The sequence below is a fragment of the Balaenoptera borealis genome (genome assembly GCF_965194805.1).
Source record: "Balaenoptera borealis genome assembly, chromosome: 1".
Classification (NCBI taxonomy): domain Eukaryota; kingdom Metazoa; phylum Chordata; class Mammalia; order Artiodactyla; family Balaenopteridae; genus Balaenoptera; species Balaenoptera borealis.
The window spans coordinates 87,941,284-87,955,430 of NC_138860.1; the positions used below are offsets into that span (position 1 = coordinate 87,941,284).

Genomic DNA, 14,147 nt, shown 5'->3' on the forward strand with positions numbered 1-14,147 from the left:
AATCATTTGACAATGTATAAATGTAGCAAATCATCGTGGTGTACACTTTAAATATATATAATTTTATTTGTCAATTATACCTCAATTAAGCTGGGTGGTGGGGCGTGGAAATCTGAGTGCAGGTTTACATATGGACATAAGTTTCAACTCCGTTGGGAAATACCCAGACTCACAATTGCTGATGGCTGGATGTATGTAAAGTTTGTAAGAAACCTTCAAAGTGGCTGTACCATTTTGCATTCCTGCCAGCAGTGAAAGAGTATCTGTTGCACCATAACCTTGCCAGCATTTGGTGTCATCAGTGTTCTTGGTTTTTGGCCATTCTCATAGGTGTGTAGTGTTATGCCACTGTCACCTTAATTTGCATTTGCCTGATGACGTATGATGTGGAACATCTTTTCATATGCTTTTCAATCGTGAGTCTTAGAATTTGCCATCTGTATATCTTCTTTGGTGAGCCTTGTTCTTTTTCAGGTGCCTTGGCTAAGATTTTAAAATCAGCTACACACACACAGACACACGTGTACACACACTACACATTGAGATTCTGATTGGCATTGCATTGAATCTGAAGACTAAATTGCAGTGACCTGACATCCTTGCAATATTGACTCATAACGCATAAACATGGTATCTCACTCCATTACTTTAGGTCTCTTTAATTTCTTCCAATATTTTTTCCCACTTTCTGCATAGAGGACTTGTATATCTTTGGTTAGGTTTATTCCCAGGAATTTGATATCTTGATATGGTATAAATGGTAGAAATTTAAAATTTAAAAATTTTCACTTCATACTCTTTTTAAAAGACTATTTGCTGTTTAAAACAATAATACTGTCAATGTATTATGGGGTTCATAACATGTTGAAGTAACATATATGACAATGATAACACAAAATTCAGGAAAGATAAATAAAATTATAATTATATGGTTGTAAGGCTCTTATGTTGTTTGTGAAGCAATTAAGTACTAATTCAAGATAGTAATAAATTAAAGATGTATCTTGTAATCATTAGGGTAACTACTAAATATATAAGAACTATATGTAAAAAGACAATAAAAGAGGAAAAATGGAGAACTAAAACATACTTGACTAACCTGAAAGAAAGCTGGAAAAGAGGAACAAACAAGTAACAGATGGAACAAATTAAAAACACAAATATGATATATTTAAAGCTAACCATATCAGTAATCACAAAAAATTTAAAGGGACTAATCACTCTTTAAAAGAAAAAGATTGTCAGACTATATTTTTAAAAAGAACCAACAATATCCTGACTACAAGAGATACACCTTAAACATAATTGATTTAAATATAAGTAATTGGAAATAAAACATGGGAAGAGATACTCCGTGAAAACAGTAACCATATGAAAACTGATATGGCTATATTATTAATGGTCAAAATAGATGTTAAGGAAGAAGTAACAGAGAAAAAAAGGAAATTCATAATAATTAGAAGATCAATTCCATAGGAGAAATACATAATCCTAAATGTATATGCACCTAATAATATAACTTCAAAATTTATGAAGCAAAAAATTGACAGAACTGTATGGGAAAGACAAATATAGAATTAGAATTGGAGATTTTTACATACCTCCTCAGTAATCAATAGAACAAGAAGACAAAATATTAGTAAGGATATAGAACATTTGAGCAACAATACTAAGCAACTTAACTGCCACTTGTAGAAAATTATACTCAACAGCTGTAGGTTGCTCCATCTTTTCAAGTGCATATGGAACACTGAACAAAATATATCATATGCTGAGCCATAAAACTAGTAATCAATTTCAAAGGATTAAAATTATACAAAATATGTTCTTTAACCACAGAAAAATTAAACCAGAAATCAATAACAATAAGATATCTGTTACCAAGCCAAAACGTGGGTCCACTCGCCTGGTGGGTTGTGGTGAGGGAAAGTGCAGCATTTATTGTAAGGCGCCATATAAGGAACCCGGGACACCTAGTGCTCAAAAAGCCTGACCTCCCCAATGGGTTTCAGCAAGGCATTTTTAAAGGCAAGGTAAGGGAGGGGCATCCCAGTGTATGTGATGAGCTCCTGCCGAATTCTCTGATTGGTTGATGGTGAGGTAACAGGGCGGTGTCACAGGGGTTAACATTATCAATCCTCAGGCTCCAGTAGGTCTGCGGGCTACGTGCCCACAGTCATCAAGTAGTTAATTTATTCCATTTGGTGCGGGTTTTAGCATCTATAAAACAACTCAGGAACTGTGTGTCAGATACAATCATCTAAGTAAAATACTTCAGAGGAGCTAAAGCAGAGGGTATAGGGAAGAGGTCTGTTCAGGGGAAGGACCCATAGGATCCTGTTTGGTTACATATCTAGAAAATCCCAAATCATCTGGAAAATAAGTAACTTACTTCTAAGTAACTGATTCATCAAAGACGAAATTACAATAGAAATTAGAAAACATTTTGAAAGTAACAGTAATGAAAATACAACATATCAAAATTTGTGAGACACAGCTAGAGTAGTTCTTAGATGGAAATTTGATGAACTAATTATCTATCTCAACAAGGTACAAAAAAGAGAAGGTAGAAAGAAAGAAATAAAATCAGAGATTAATGAAATAGAAAAGAGATATAAAACAGAGAAAGTCGGGGACTTCCCTGGTGGCACAGTGGTTAAGAATCTTCCTGCCAATGCAGGGCACATGGGTTCGATCCCTGGTCTGGAAAGATCCCACATGCCGCAGAGCAACTAAACCCGTGTGCCACAACTATTGAGCCTGTGCTCTAGAGCCCGCGAGCCACAACTACTGCAGCCCTCGTGCCTAGAGCCCGTGCTCCACAACAAGAGAAGCAACCACAATGAAGCCTGCGCACCGCAATAAAGCGTAGCCCCCGCTCGCCGCAACTAGAGAAAGCCCGCACCCAGCAACGAAGACCTAATGCAGCCAAAAATAAATAATTAAAATAAAAATTTAAAAAACTGAGAAAGTCAATGAAGCCAAAAGATGGTTCTCTGAAAAGATTAATAAAATTGATAGAATTGATCAAGGAAAAGAGTAAGAGAGAAAACAGATGTACCTAATATCAAGAATGACAGAGGTAACATCACTATAGATGCCACATACATTAAAAAAATAATATGAGGGTTCATGAACAACTTTATGTCAATGAAGTTGACAATCTAGATGAAATGGGCAACTTTTTAGAAAAACACAACTTACAGAAATTTTGAATAATCCTGTATCTTTTAATGAAATTAAGTCCATAATTTATAACATTCCAACAACAAAAACACCAGATCCAGATGGCTACCCTGATAAATGCTACCAAACTTTTAAGGAAAAAGATGAACAATTCTACACAAAATCTTTCAGAGAGGCCAGCATAACCTTGATACCAAAATCTATCAAGGACATTACAAGAAAAAAAAATTACAGAGTAATATCCCTTAAGAATACAGGTGGAAAAAAAATCCAAATGAAATACTAACAAATCAGATACAGTATTATGTAAGAACCATACATATCATGGTCTTGTGAGTTTATTTCAGAAAGACATAGCTGGCTTAACACTTAAAAAGTCATTCAGTATAATTTTAACAATGTCATCATCTTAAAAGATACAGAAAAAGCATTTTATAAAATTCAGAACCCATTCATAATAAAAACTATTAGTTGACTAAGAATAGAGAGAAACGTCCTCAATTTGATAAGATTATTTACCTAAAACATACAAATAATATCATACTTAATGGTGAAATACTGAATGCTTCGCCCTTACAAGATAAGGATGTCTGTTATCACCACTTATATTCAACATTGTATTGGAGTTCCTGCCAGTGCAATAAGGAGAGAAAAAAAAATTTTTTGTTGCAAAGGAAATAGTAAAACTATCTTTATTCATAAATGGCATGATTGTGTACATAGAATATCCAAGGAATCTACAAACTACTAGAAGTAATAAGTGAATTTAGCAAGGCCATGTGATATAAAGTCAATATACAAATATCAGCTATATGTCTTTATACTTGCAGCAAACAATTGAAATATGAAAGTGTAAAAATAATACCATTTACAATAGGATTTAAAAAATAATAAGGTACACAGGACTAAATAAAATGCAGAAGATTCTACAGTGAAAATCATAAAACAAGGAGAAATCAAAGAAGACCTAATAAAAGAAGAAATAGCCTATTTCATGGAATAAGGTTTAATTGTTATGATGTCACTTCTCCCCAATTGGTCTATACATTCAATGCGATCCTAATCAGAATGCCAGCAGGCTTTTTTGGTAGAAATTGATAGGCTGATTTTAAAATTTAAATGCAATTGCAAAAAACCCTAGAAAGTCAAAATCATCTTTAAAATAAAGATGGAGGATTTATGCTACCAATTTTCTAATTTTACTATCAAGGCAAGTAATTAATACAGTATGGTATAGGCATAAGGATAAACAAATAGACCAATGGAACAGAATAGAGTCCAGATATAGGCTCACACATATATTGTTACTTGACCAATGAAAAAGACACCAATGCAATTCATAGGGAAAGAAAGGTCTTAGAATAAATGGTGTTGGTAGAATACAGCATCCAGATAGAAAAAAATAAACCTTGACTCTTACACTCATACCATTCAGAAAAAATTAATTTAAAATGGATTGCAGGGGACTTCCCTGGCGGTCCAGTGGTAAAGAATCCACCTTCCAATACTGTGGAGGCAGGTTTGATCCCTGGTCAGGGAACTAAGATCATGCGGCAACTAAGCCTGAGTGCCACAACTACTGAGCTCGCTCCTCAAGGAGAGAGCCTGCGTGCCGTACACTACAGAGCCCATGCGCCCTGAAGCTTAAGCGCCACAACTAGAGAGAGAAAACCCACATGCCACAACTAGAGAGAAACAACTAGAGAGAAGCCCGCATGCCTCAGTGAAGATCCCGCATGCCGCAACTAAGACCCGACAGCCAAAAAATAAAGAAAATAAATTTTTTAAAAAATGGATTGCAGATCTAAATGTGAAATCTAAAATATAAATCTAGCTGGAAACACAGGAGACTATATGACTATATGAGGAGTAAGCAAAGATTTCTTAAATAAGAGCAAAAAGTACTAACCGTAAAGGAAAAAATAACAAAGTAGATTTCATCCAAATTTAAAACTTCTGCTCATCAATAAACACAATTAAGAAAGTGAGGGACTTCCCTGGTGGCACAGTGGTTAAGAATCCGTCTGCCAGTGCAGGGGACACAGGTTCGTGCCCTGGTCCGGGAAGATCCCACATGTCGCAGAGCAACTAAGCCCGTGTGCCACAACTACTGAGCCTGCGCTCTAGAGCCCGCAAGCCACAACCACTGAGCCTGCATGCCACAACTACTGAAGCCCACGCACCTAGAGCCTGTGCTCCACAGCAAGAGAAGCCACCTCAATGAGAAGCCTGCTCACTGCAACGAAGAGTAACCCCCACTCTCTGCAAATAGAGAAAGCCCGTGCACAGCAGTGAAGACCCAACACAGCCATAAATAAATAAATAAATAAATAAATAAATAAATATTTTGAAATAAATATATCTGCAAAGAATTTGTAACCGGCTTGTACAAAGAACTCTTACAACTCAATAATAAGACCACTCAGCTTTTAAAAAACAGGCAAAACGTTTTCACAAACACTTTGCAAAGAAGATGTACAAATGGCCAAGAAATTGAATGGAAAGAGGTTCAATGTCATAAGTCATCAGGGAAATTCAAACCCAAAACACCATGAGATAATACCACACACCCACAAGAATGACTAACAGTACCAAGTGTTGAGAGGCTATGAAGCTACTGGAACTTTTATATATTACAGGTGAGTGTATAAAATGGCACAACCTCTTTTGAAAACTTTTTGGCAGTTTCAACTAAAGTTAAACATAAACCTACCCTATGACCCAGCAATTGCACTCTTAGGCACACAAGAAAAATGAGAGCAGACGTCCACAAAAAAGACTTGTTCAAGAATAAAACACCTTCTTCATTACACCAAAAAGTGGAAATAATCCAAATATTCATCAATAGGAGAATGGATAAACAAATTATATATTCATACAAATAAAAAGAGCAACCTACTGATACACACAACTACCTGGATAAATGTTTTGTTTTGTTTTTTCTGGATAAATCTTAAAAACACTACATTGTGTAACGATTCCAAGCACAGAGAGTACATACTATATAATTCTATTTATATGAAGTTTGAGAACAAATAAAAGCATCAAATGTTAACTAGACTTATTTTGGTTATCATTTCACAATATACAAATATCATTCAGATGCACAAGTGTTGTACACCTGAAACTAATATGTTGCATGTCAGTTATACCTCAGTCATAAAAAACAAACAAAAACAAAAGGAAACAATGCTTACCTCTGGAGGTGGATATTGGCTGGGAAAGTGCACAAGAAAACCCTCTGTATGACACCTCTGCTCCACATCCGTCATTACAGTCATTCTACCTCTGAACCATACCTAGAATCATCTCCTTCTCATGATCTCCACTGTCCCCACCCTAGGCCAAGTCTCAGCTGTCTCTGATGTGCAGGCCACAAGAAGGACCCTGTGCCTGAGGAGCGAATGGGAGGACAAGAGCCCCCAGAGACTCATCAGATATGAGTGTTGTTCTTCTCTATGTGAATGAGCCATTACCACAAGACTTCCATTCCTACTGATCCAGAATTTTAACTGATTTTCTTTTGCGCTTCCATTGGTTTTTACAATATTTCCACTGCCTTAACCATGGAAAATGACATTGTTTCTATGGGAAAATGTATTCTGATTTTCAACAATTGATTAAAATTGATTAACTTTTTAGAACCCAGTCATTTCTTCATTGGAGATTTTCCTCTTGTTTTTTATGGTATTTTTAAGTATCTCTAAATCTTTTTAATGGGTTTATTTTCTGCATTTCTAATCATCTTTGAAAATCACACAGGGCAGGCTCTTCCATTACTTGTGTTTGTGTGTTAGAGCACGGCATGCAGCACTGGATGCACAGGGAGCACAGCTGAAATGCAGCAGGACCCTACGGTCCTCCCCCCACCCACCATGTCCTCTGCCTGCCTCTTGTCTGTAGAAAAACTTTAGTCAAAGTTGAGCCTGTATATACTCACTTGCAAATTTGCAGTTAGCCTAAACAGAGAAAATTTGAGTCAAGGTTTAAAACATTTTACAGGTAATTTAAACACAACATAAAACATATTTGCCAAGTTTAAAAGTAATTAATTACAAAACACAATTAAAGTAGTAGAGCATTAAAATTACATTTTAAAATATGAAGTTTTAAAAGTAATTCTTGTATTGTTCTGAAATTGTAAAACTGATTCAGTAGGGAGAGATTAATATTCAGTTTATAAAAGTATTCATCAGTTTTCCTATAACTAGGCATCTCTAATACATTAAAATTATTCAAGTAATTCATTTATAAGTTAAAATTCCAATATGTAAAATGGTTGCATTAAAACACTCTTTTCAGAATTTTATTTTTAAAAGTATTATCATAGTATAAGTTCACATTTATAACTGAAAACCTTTTTTATTAATTTATTTATTTTTGGCTGCATTGGGTCTTTGTTGCTGCACGTGGGCTTTCTCTAGTTGTGGTGAGCAGGGGCTACTCTTTGTTGCGGTGCGCGGGCTTCTCATGGCGGTGGCTTCTCTTGTTGTGGAGCACGGGCTCTAGGTGCGTGGGCTTCAGTAGTTGTGGCACGTGGGCTCAGTAGTTGTGGATTGAGGGCTCTAGAGCGCAGGCTTAGTAGTTGTGGCGCACGGGCTTAGTTGCTCCGCGGCATGTGGGATCTTCCCGGACCAGGGCTCGAACCCGTGTCCCCTGCACGGGCCGGTGGATTCTTAACCACTGCACCACCAGGGAAGCCCTATAACTGAAAACTTTTATGAAAGATATCAGTCTTTAAAAAGTTACAGATCCAAAGAATATTGATACTAATATTAATTAGGGTTGTCTAAACAGCTGTAAAAAGCAAAATTAAAAACTCGATAGCACAAACAAAATAGCAATTTACTTATCTCTCATGTAAGAGTCCAAGATTAATAGATCCATATTAGAAGATCCAGTCATTTAGGACCCCAATCTGATGGTGGACCTACTTCAATACATAGTTCCCAAACACCTCTCTAGTTATCATTATTCTAGGCTACAGGAAAGAAGAGTGAGCAGAAGTCCAGGGCAAACCATTGTCTTTTAAACAGGTTAGGCAGAACTTAGTGAGAACTTAGTCATATGGCCACATGCAGCTGCAAGGGAAACTGGGAAATACTGTTGCTATTTGGGCAGCCCCATCCCAGCTACAGTCCTATAATGCTGTAATAGGAGGAAAACAGATTTTAATGAAGAGTTAGCAGTGTCTGACACCCCTCTAGCCACTAGAATTCTGTGTTCATCCTTCTCCTGATATGCTCATCCCCATCCCAAGGGAGACAACTCCAAATTCCATCCAGGTGCTACATCCAGCTCAAATTCTGGGATCTCTGGGTGACTTGCAATCATCGCCCTCAGACTCAGATTGGCTTTTTGTGGTCCAGCAACTCATTAACTCAAAGGAAGTCACTTACTTCTCCAACACCCAATAAACCACGGTCTAATAGAAACAGGATGGTTATATGAGAACTTGTTCTTTAGTATTCGGTGGCCCTTCCACTGCCATAAATCTTGGGGAGGGATAAGACAAGAGGTAACTGGAAAAAAACCAAAAAACCCTGCTTTTTCTTTCTAGGAGAAAGTAGCCTTAGACAGCAGAAAAGATATTTGGTGGCAAAAGACATTCTATTTCATGGTATTTGACGGTGAGGACACTAGTTAAATAAGGGATTTCTGGAGCAAAGTGAGAAGAGAATCCAGAACAAAAGTAAATAGTAGCTTTTTTTTAAAGAAAAATACGAACTTTTTGATTAGCTCGTCTTGAGATGACTATTGAGAGATTAATGACATTTTGATAAATAAGAACCATATCAAAAAGACAGAACTACATCGAAAAACAAAAACTTTTTTTAATTACTGAGAAATATATATAACTCCATCCTTAAGCTTCTTTCCCTTTATTCTCCCATTAGGCTATGTTGATGTCCTGTGTTCCCCACTGTGTGTCTGTGTTTATGTGTGTGTGTGTTCATATAATTCAGACCATATTTTGAGCAGGAGTCTTCCTGATGGAGCCAAATGATTTCCAAAACCAAAGATCTATTTTTAAACATACTTTAAAGTAGTTGAAATAAGGCAACAGCTAAAAGCAGTTCAACTAAAGTGTAAACTGTAAAGGCAGGAGTTAGGCAAAGCAAAGGGATGCAATAGAGAGATGAGAAATGGACAAAGGACTTGTGGCTAAATAAGATGTTAAAATATTCTCATAAAGGAGAGTATATATAGTGATTGAAGCCCAGGCCTGAAGCCAGACTGCCAGGTGTACCTACCTGCCTTTTCACTTAATTGCAAGTAAGAACGAACTTGATAGTACTTACTTGAAAGTACAAGTACTTTTTCTTACTTGATAATACTTGAAAGTACTTGATAGTACTTTCTTCATGGGGTTGCCGAGAGGATTAACATGTGTGCCTTCCCAAAAGATACGATCCATTCCCATTGTATCTTTTGCACCATGTAAGGTAAACCCTTGAGAAATAACCCATTGGTCTGGGAAGGATACTTTCGGGGTGAGGTCACTAAGTCAAAACCAGGTCAGTAAGTCAAAACCCAGTGCTGGAATTATTGGCATCAAATCATCTTCAGCAAGGTTGACTCAGGGAGTAGTATAAGGTGCACAAAGATGTATGGCATCGGTCACAACCCAGCTCTCCCAGAACCCCTTACACCTGATTCTGACCCAGTGTATGAAATCCTATATCCATTACATTGGTCTTTTCTGAATAATTTGTTACATTTTAAAAGTGGATATTTTGTGTTTGTAATCACATAGGTAACTGTGTGAGGAAAGTTCTTTTTTACAGTATTTTTATTTTTTTGAAATTATGTTTGTGTTTCAGACTTCTCTACTAAACTATAAACTCCTCTAAGTAGGAAACTTAATCCCCTCACTCCTCACTGTACCCCAGCACCCAGCTCAGTGCATGAGTATTTTAAAGTAAATTTCTTCCCGTAGCACAGAACCAAAGATCTGACTTGTGGGGTTGGGGGTTGGGTTGGAGAGGTGGATGAGGGGCCGGGATGTGTTCTAACAGATCTCCTGAAAGATAGATGTTCTCCGCTTAAGCTTTTGGAGCAAGACTTGCTTCGGGGTTGTTGGTGACAGTTTCCCTTCACCAGTAGGAGTTTGACTCTAAGACAACACCAGGAAGTTAAAAGTGAATGGGAAGGGCGGGTGATGGAGATTCCGACCCCTAGGGTTTCCCCTGAGAGTAGCTGAGAAAGCGGGCAACTGCAGCTGAAAAACAGAGAGGTTATAGGGTTAATTTTTTCTGCCCAGAGCAGGTTTGGCCCACGTTTTATCCCCTCTGTGGGGGTAATGAATGCTGCTGAGTGGGCGGTGTGTTGGCTGAAAGGAGGTGGAGCTGAACAGCCCCTCCACATTGGCTATTGCTGCTGTTTGTACTTTGTTGCTTTCCATTTCTTTGCAAAGAACTGAAAGTGCAGTGCCCTCCAGATCGCAGCTGAAGGATCTGCCAGTGTTGGGGCAAAGGCAGCGAGGTCGGGCACTGCAGCAGAGCTCTCAGCTCTGGGTCTTCCAGGTACAGGGCTCACCCATCCAAGGTGTAGTAGTTCCCGGTGGTCCACGAGGACACTGGAATCTGGGTTCCCCAAAGGCACCTGCTGTTGCAGCATTTATCTAAATGCCACATTCAAGCTCTTCTTTGAAAGATGTTAACTAACGTGTGCTTTCTGTCTTTTGTCATCCTTTCTTTAGGACAGGTTACACTGACCCAGCCTGGTGAAGATCTCTGGAGACCATGACCAAGAAAAGAATTGCTGTGATTGGGGGAGGAGTGAGTGGGCTCACGTCTATCAAGTGCTGCCTGGAAGAAGGCTTGGAGCCCGTCTGCTTTGAAGGGACTGATGACATCGGAGGGCTGTGGAGGTTTCAGGTAAATCTCCTGGTTCCTTAATACTTGGAACTCTCGCCGTAACTAGGTGCATAAGGTATTTTACCTCGTGTCAGGAAGTATGACGGGCTTCACAGTGATTAAACCTGCCAGACTTCAACCTGCTGACCTCCTCTCAGCAGCCATCACCTCAGGTTCTATGCAGGTTCCTCTTTCCCTACGCTGGCAGCAAAATGGGACGCAGGTATCACTCGTTTTTCCCTTTACTGATGTCTGTGAAAATGGCACAGAGATCATTTTCATTTACAGATCTTCCTTGATTTACAATGAGGTTACATCTTGATAAGCCCATCGTAAATTGAAAATATCCTGTTACAAATGTATTTAATACACCTAACCTACCTAACACCATAGCTGAGCCTAGCCTATCTTAAACGTGCTCAAAACAATTACGTTAGCCTACAGTCAGGCAAAATCATCTCACACAAAACCTATTTTATAATAAAGTGTCGAATAGCTCATGTAATTTATTGAATGCTGTATTGAACATAAAAAACAGAATGGTTGTTTGGGTACAGAACGGTTGTAAGTCTATCAGTTGTTTACCGCCCTGATCCTTCCAGCTGACTGGAAGCTGCCACTGCCCAGCATCACCAGAGTATGATACAAAATATCGCTAACCGGGGACAAGATCAAAATTCAAAATTCGAAGTGTGGTTTCTATTGAATGTGTATCACTTTTGAACCATTGTAAAGTCAAAATATCACAAGTTGGGCACTGTCTGTAATGAGTTTTGCCGCTATCCAGAAAAGCGTAACAATTTTGGTGGCGGGGGGTGTAGCAGAATGGCAGACATGTAAAGTGGTTGCTCTTGGTCTGCGTTCATCGGGAAGTGATCTAGAATACTGCTTACAACTCCTTCCCGGAGTCCCGCTTTTCAATCTCTTCTAACCTTACTGTTTTTTTTCTTTTCTTTCTTACCTTCCTTCCTTTGTTGCTTCCTTCCTTCTTTACTTTAAACAGTTATCTAATGTTTCTAGTGCTTGAATAGGATATAAAATGCCTTCCTTGCTTTGCACTTTTCCTTCACTTGAGAAATCAAAGCAGTTGTCCTGTCTTCAGGGAAGGGCAGAGGGCACCTGCAACTGGGTTTTCTTGTCCTTGCACAGACTCAGTTTTAAAGTTGAGTTGCTTTAATATGCACACCCAGCCCTGCAACTTGTTACTAACAGTTAAGGTATCTTCTTACTTAAATGATAGTTAAGCTTATTATATGTCAAAGAATATCACCCTCCTTAACTGATCTCCAAAGCAACATCCATTGGGTTTGCTTTTCAACTCACTTTTTAAGCCAGTGAATGGTATTAAGGTGTCCAGATTTGTTTCATATTTCACAAAACGAACACGGTGTTGGCCAGCTACTTAAAAGTGGTTTCATTCGTTCATAGCATTCCTTAGTAGAAGAGCAGTACAGTTGTTTTGCATCTTGGCTCTGCCTTGGGGACTAACTCTATTTGACAATCGTCCTTATTCGGATCTAGGGCGGATACGCCTTAGCACACCACCCATGCCTCGGTCACAATCAGTCTTGGGCATGGGCTGAAAAGACTGTTAATAAATATTTTGTAATCAATAGAAAATTTTACTTTTGAAATCCAGCCACAACATAGTGTAGAGGTTAAGAGCACGTCTGGGTTCAAATCCTACTGTGACGTTGGGGAAAACCATTAAACCTCTCTGTACCTCTGTGTTGTCATCTTTAAGAAGGAGATGATACTGGCACCCACTTCATAGAGTTATTGTGGGGATTAAGTGAATGAATAATTATGTCATGACTAATAACAGTGGCACAATAATTGCTAAACATCAGTTATTACTCAGTAGGCCTAGAGTGTGGCCCACACATTTGGTGTCTGGTAAGCATCCTAGCCAGGTCTGGCAGCTACTGACCAGGCATGAAATTAGTGAAGGGTCCACCATCCTACCTGATTGTCAGGTTTTATTTCCAAAGTGGTTTAAACTTCCTCTCTGTTAAAGACCCAATTTGGAGTTTTTTCTGATTATACCCTTGGTAAAATTTCAGCACCTTATAAACTGTTTTCTTGAAAATAAATAAGCTATATTTCATTATAACATTCTGACTTCTGTTAAGACAGACCACATCTGTGTCTATATATTATACATAACATACATATATTTTACATATATTATACACACACACACACACACACACACACACACACACACCACTATATCTCTAGAGCCACGGGTGATGCCTGGCATATATTAGGCACCAAATATATTTACATTTTATAAGTGAATCCTAGAGAAGCAAAATATCTTGGGTGGCTGCTTAGAATGCTTGTGGAAATAGAGACCTTCATTCTCACATATTCCACAGTTACACAGTTGTGGAGCCTGAGGTATTATAAACATCCAAATAGCTTAAAATGATAAATCCTTATGAAATGCTGAGGTTTTAAGAAGTATGTAATGCTGGAAAATAATTTTTAATATTCTTTAGTCAATCTGAATTTTAAAAATCCTTAAAGTATACCAAAGCAGTGCTTCTCCAAGTTTAATGTGCACATGAATCACTGGAGCTTTTGCTGAGGTGTACATTGCGATTCATTAATCTGGGGTGGTGCCAAGATTCTATATTTCAGGTAAAGCCCCAGGTGATGTTGATGCTGCTGATCTGATAACTACAGTTCACGTAGTGAGGTTCTAAAGTGTATATGTGATACAAAGATACCACACGGATACAACATAATGTAAAATGAGGCATATTTAATACATTTATTTAAAGTATGAAATTAAGTAATAAACATCCTTAGATGAATAGGTGTTTTTAATTCTTAAATATCAACCACCACCCCCCAAAAAAGACAACTGAATGGATACAAAAATACTTAAAAGAGGGTAACTGTAGAGCAGTGGTTGTCAGCTTTGGCTGCACCACTGAACAATCACCTGGGGAACTTTAACAAACTTTAACAAATAATGATATCAGTCCATCCAGATTCTAGTTTTATTGGCCTGGGTGCCAATAAAGCTCTCCACTAGTTATTTCTAATGTGCAGCCAACATGGAAACCTTTGCCCTTCAGCTTTTACTCCAGC

The 14,147-nt window shown here is 38.0% G+C and overlaps 1 protein-coding gene across 5 annotated transcripts in view; it reads left to right on the forward strand.

The window, feature by feature from the left end:
* Window positions 1-14,147, forward strand: part of FMO5 (flavin containing dimethylaniline monoxygenase 5) — a 254,114-nt gene that overhangs the window by 205,008 nt on the left and 34,959 nt on the right. Inside the window, exons 1-2 of one of the 5 annotated variants that reach the window (XM_082367581.1) lie at window positions 10,575-10,712; window positions 10,889-11,066. In XM_082367581.1, coding sequence (XP_082223707.1) covers window positions 10,932-11,066 — 135 coding nt within the window. In that variant the 5' untranslated portion in view covers window positions 10,575-10,712; window positions 10,889-10,931. Of the gene's footprint in view, window positions 1-10,574; window positions 10,713-10,888; window positions 11,067-14,147 lie in introns of those variants that run through there. The other 4 variants (XM_082367577.1, XM_082367578.1, XM_082367580.1 and 1 more) reach the window with 4 other exon arrangements.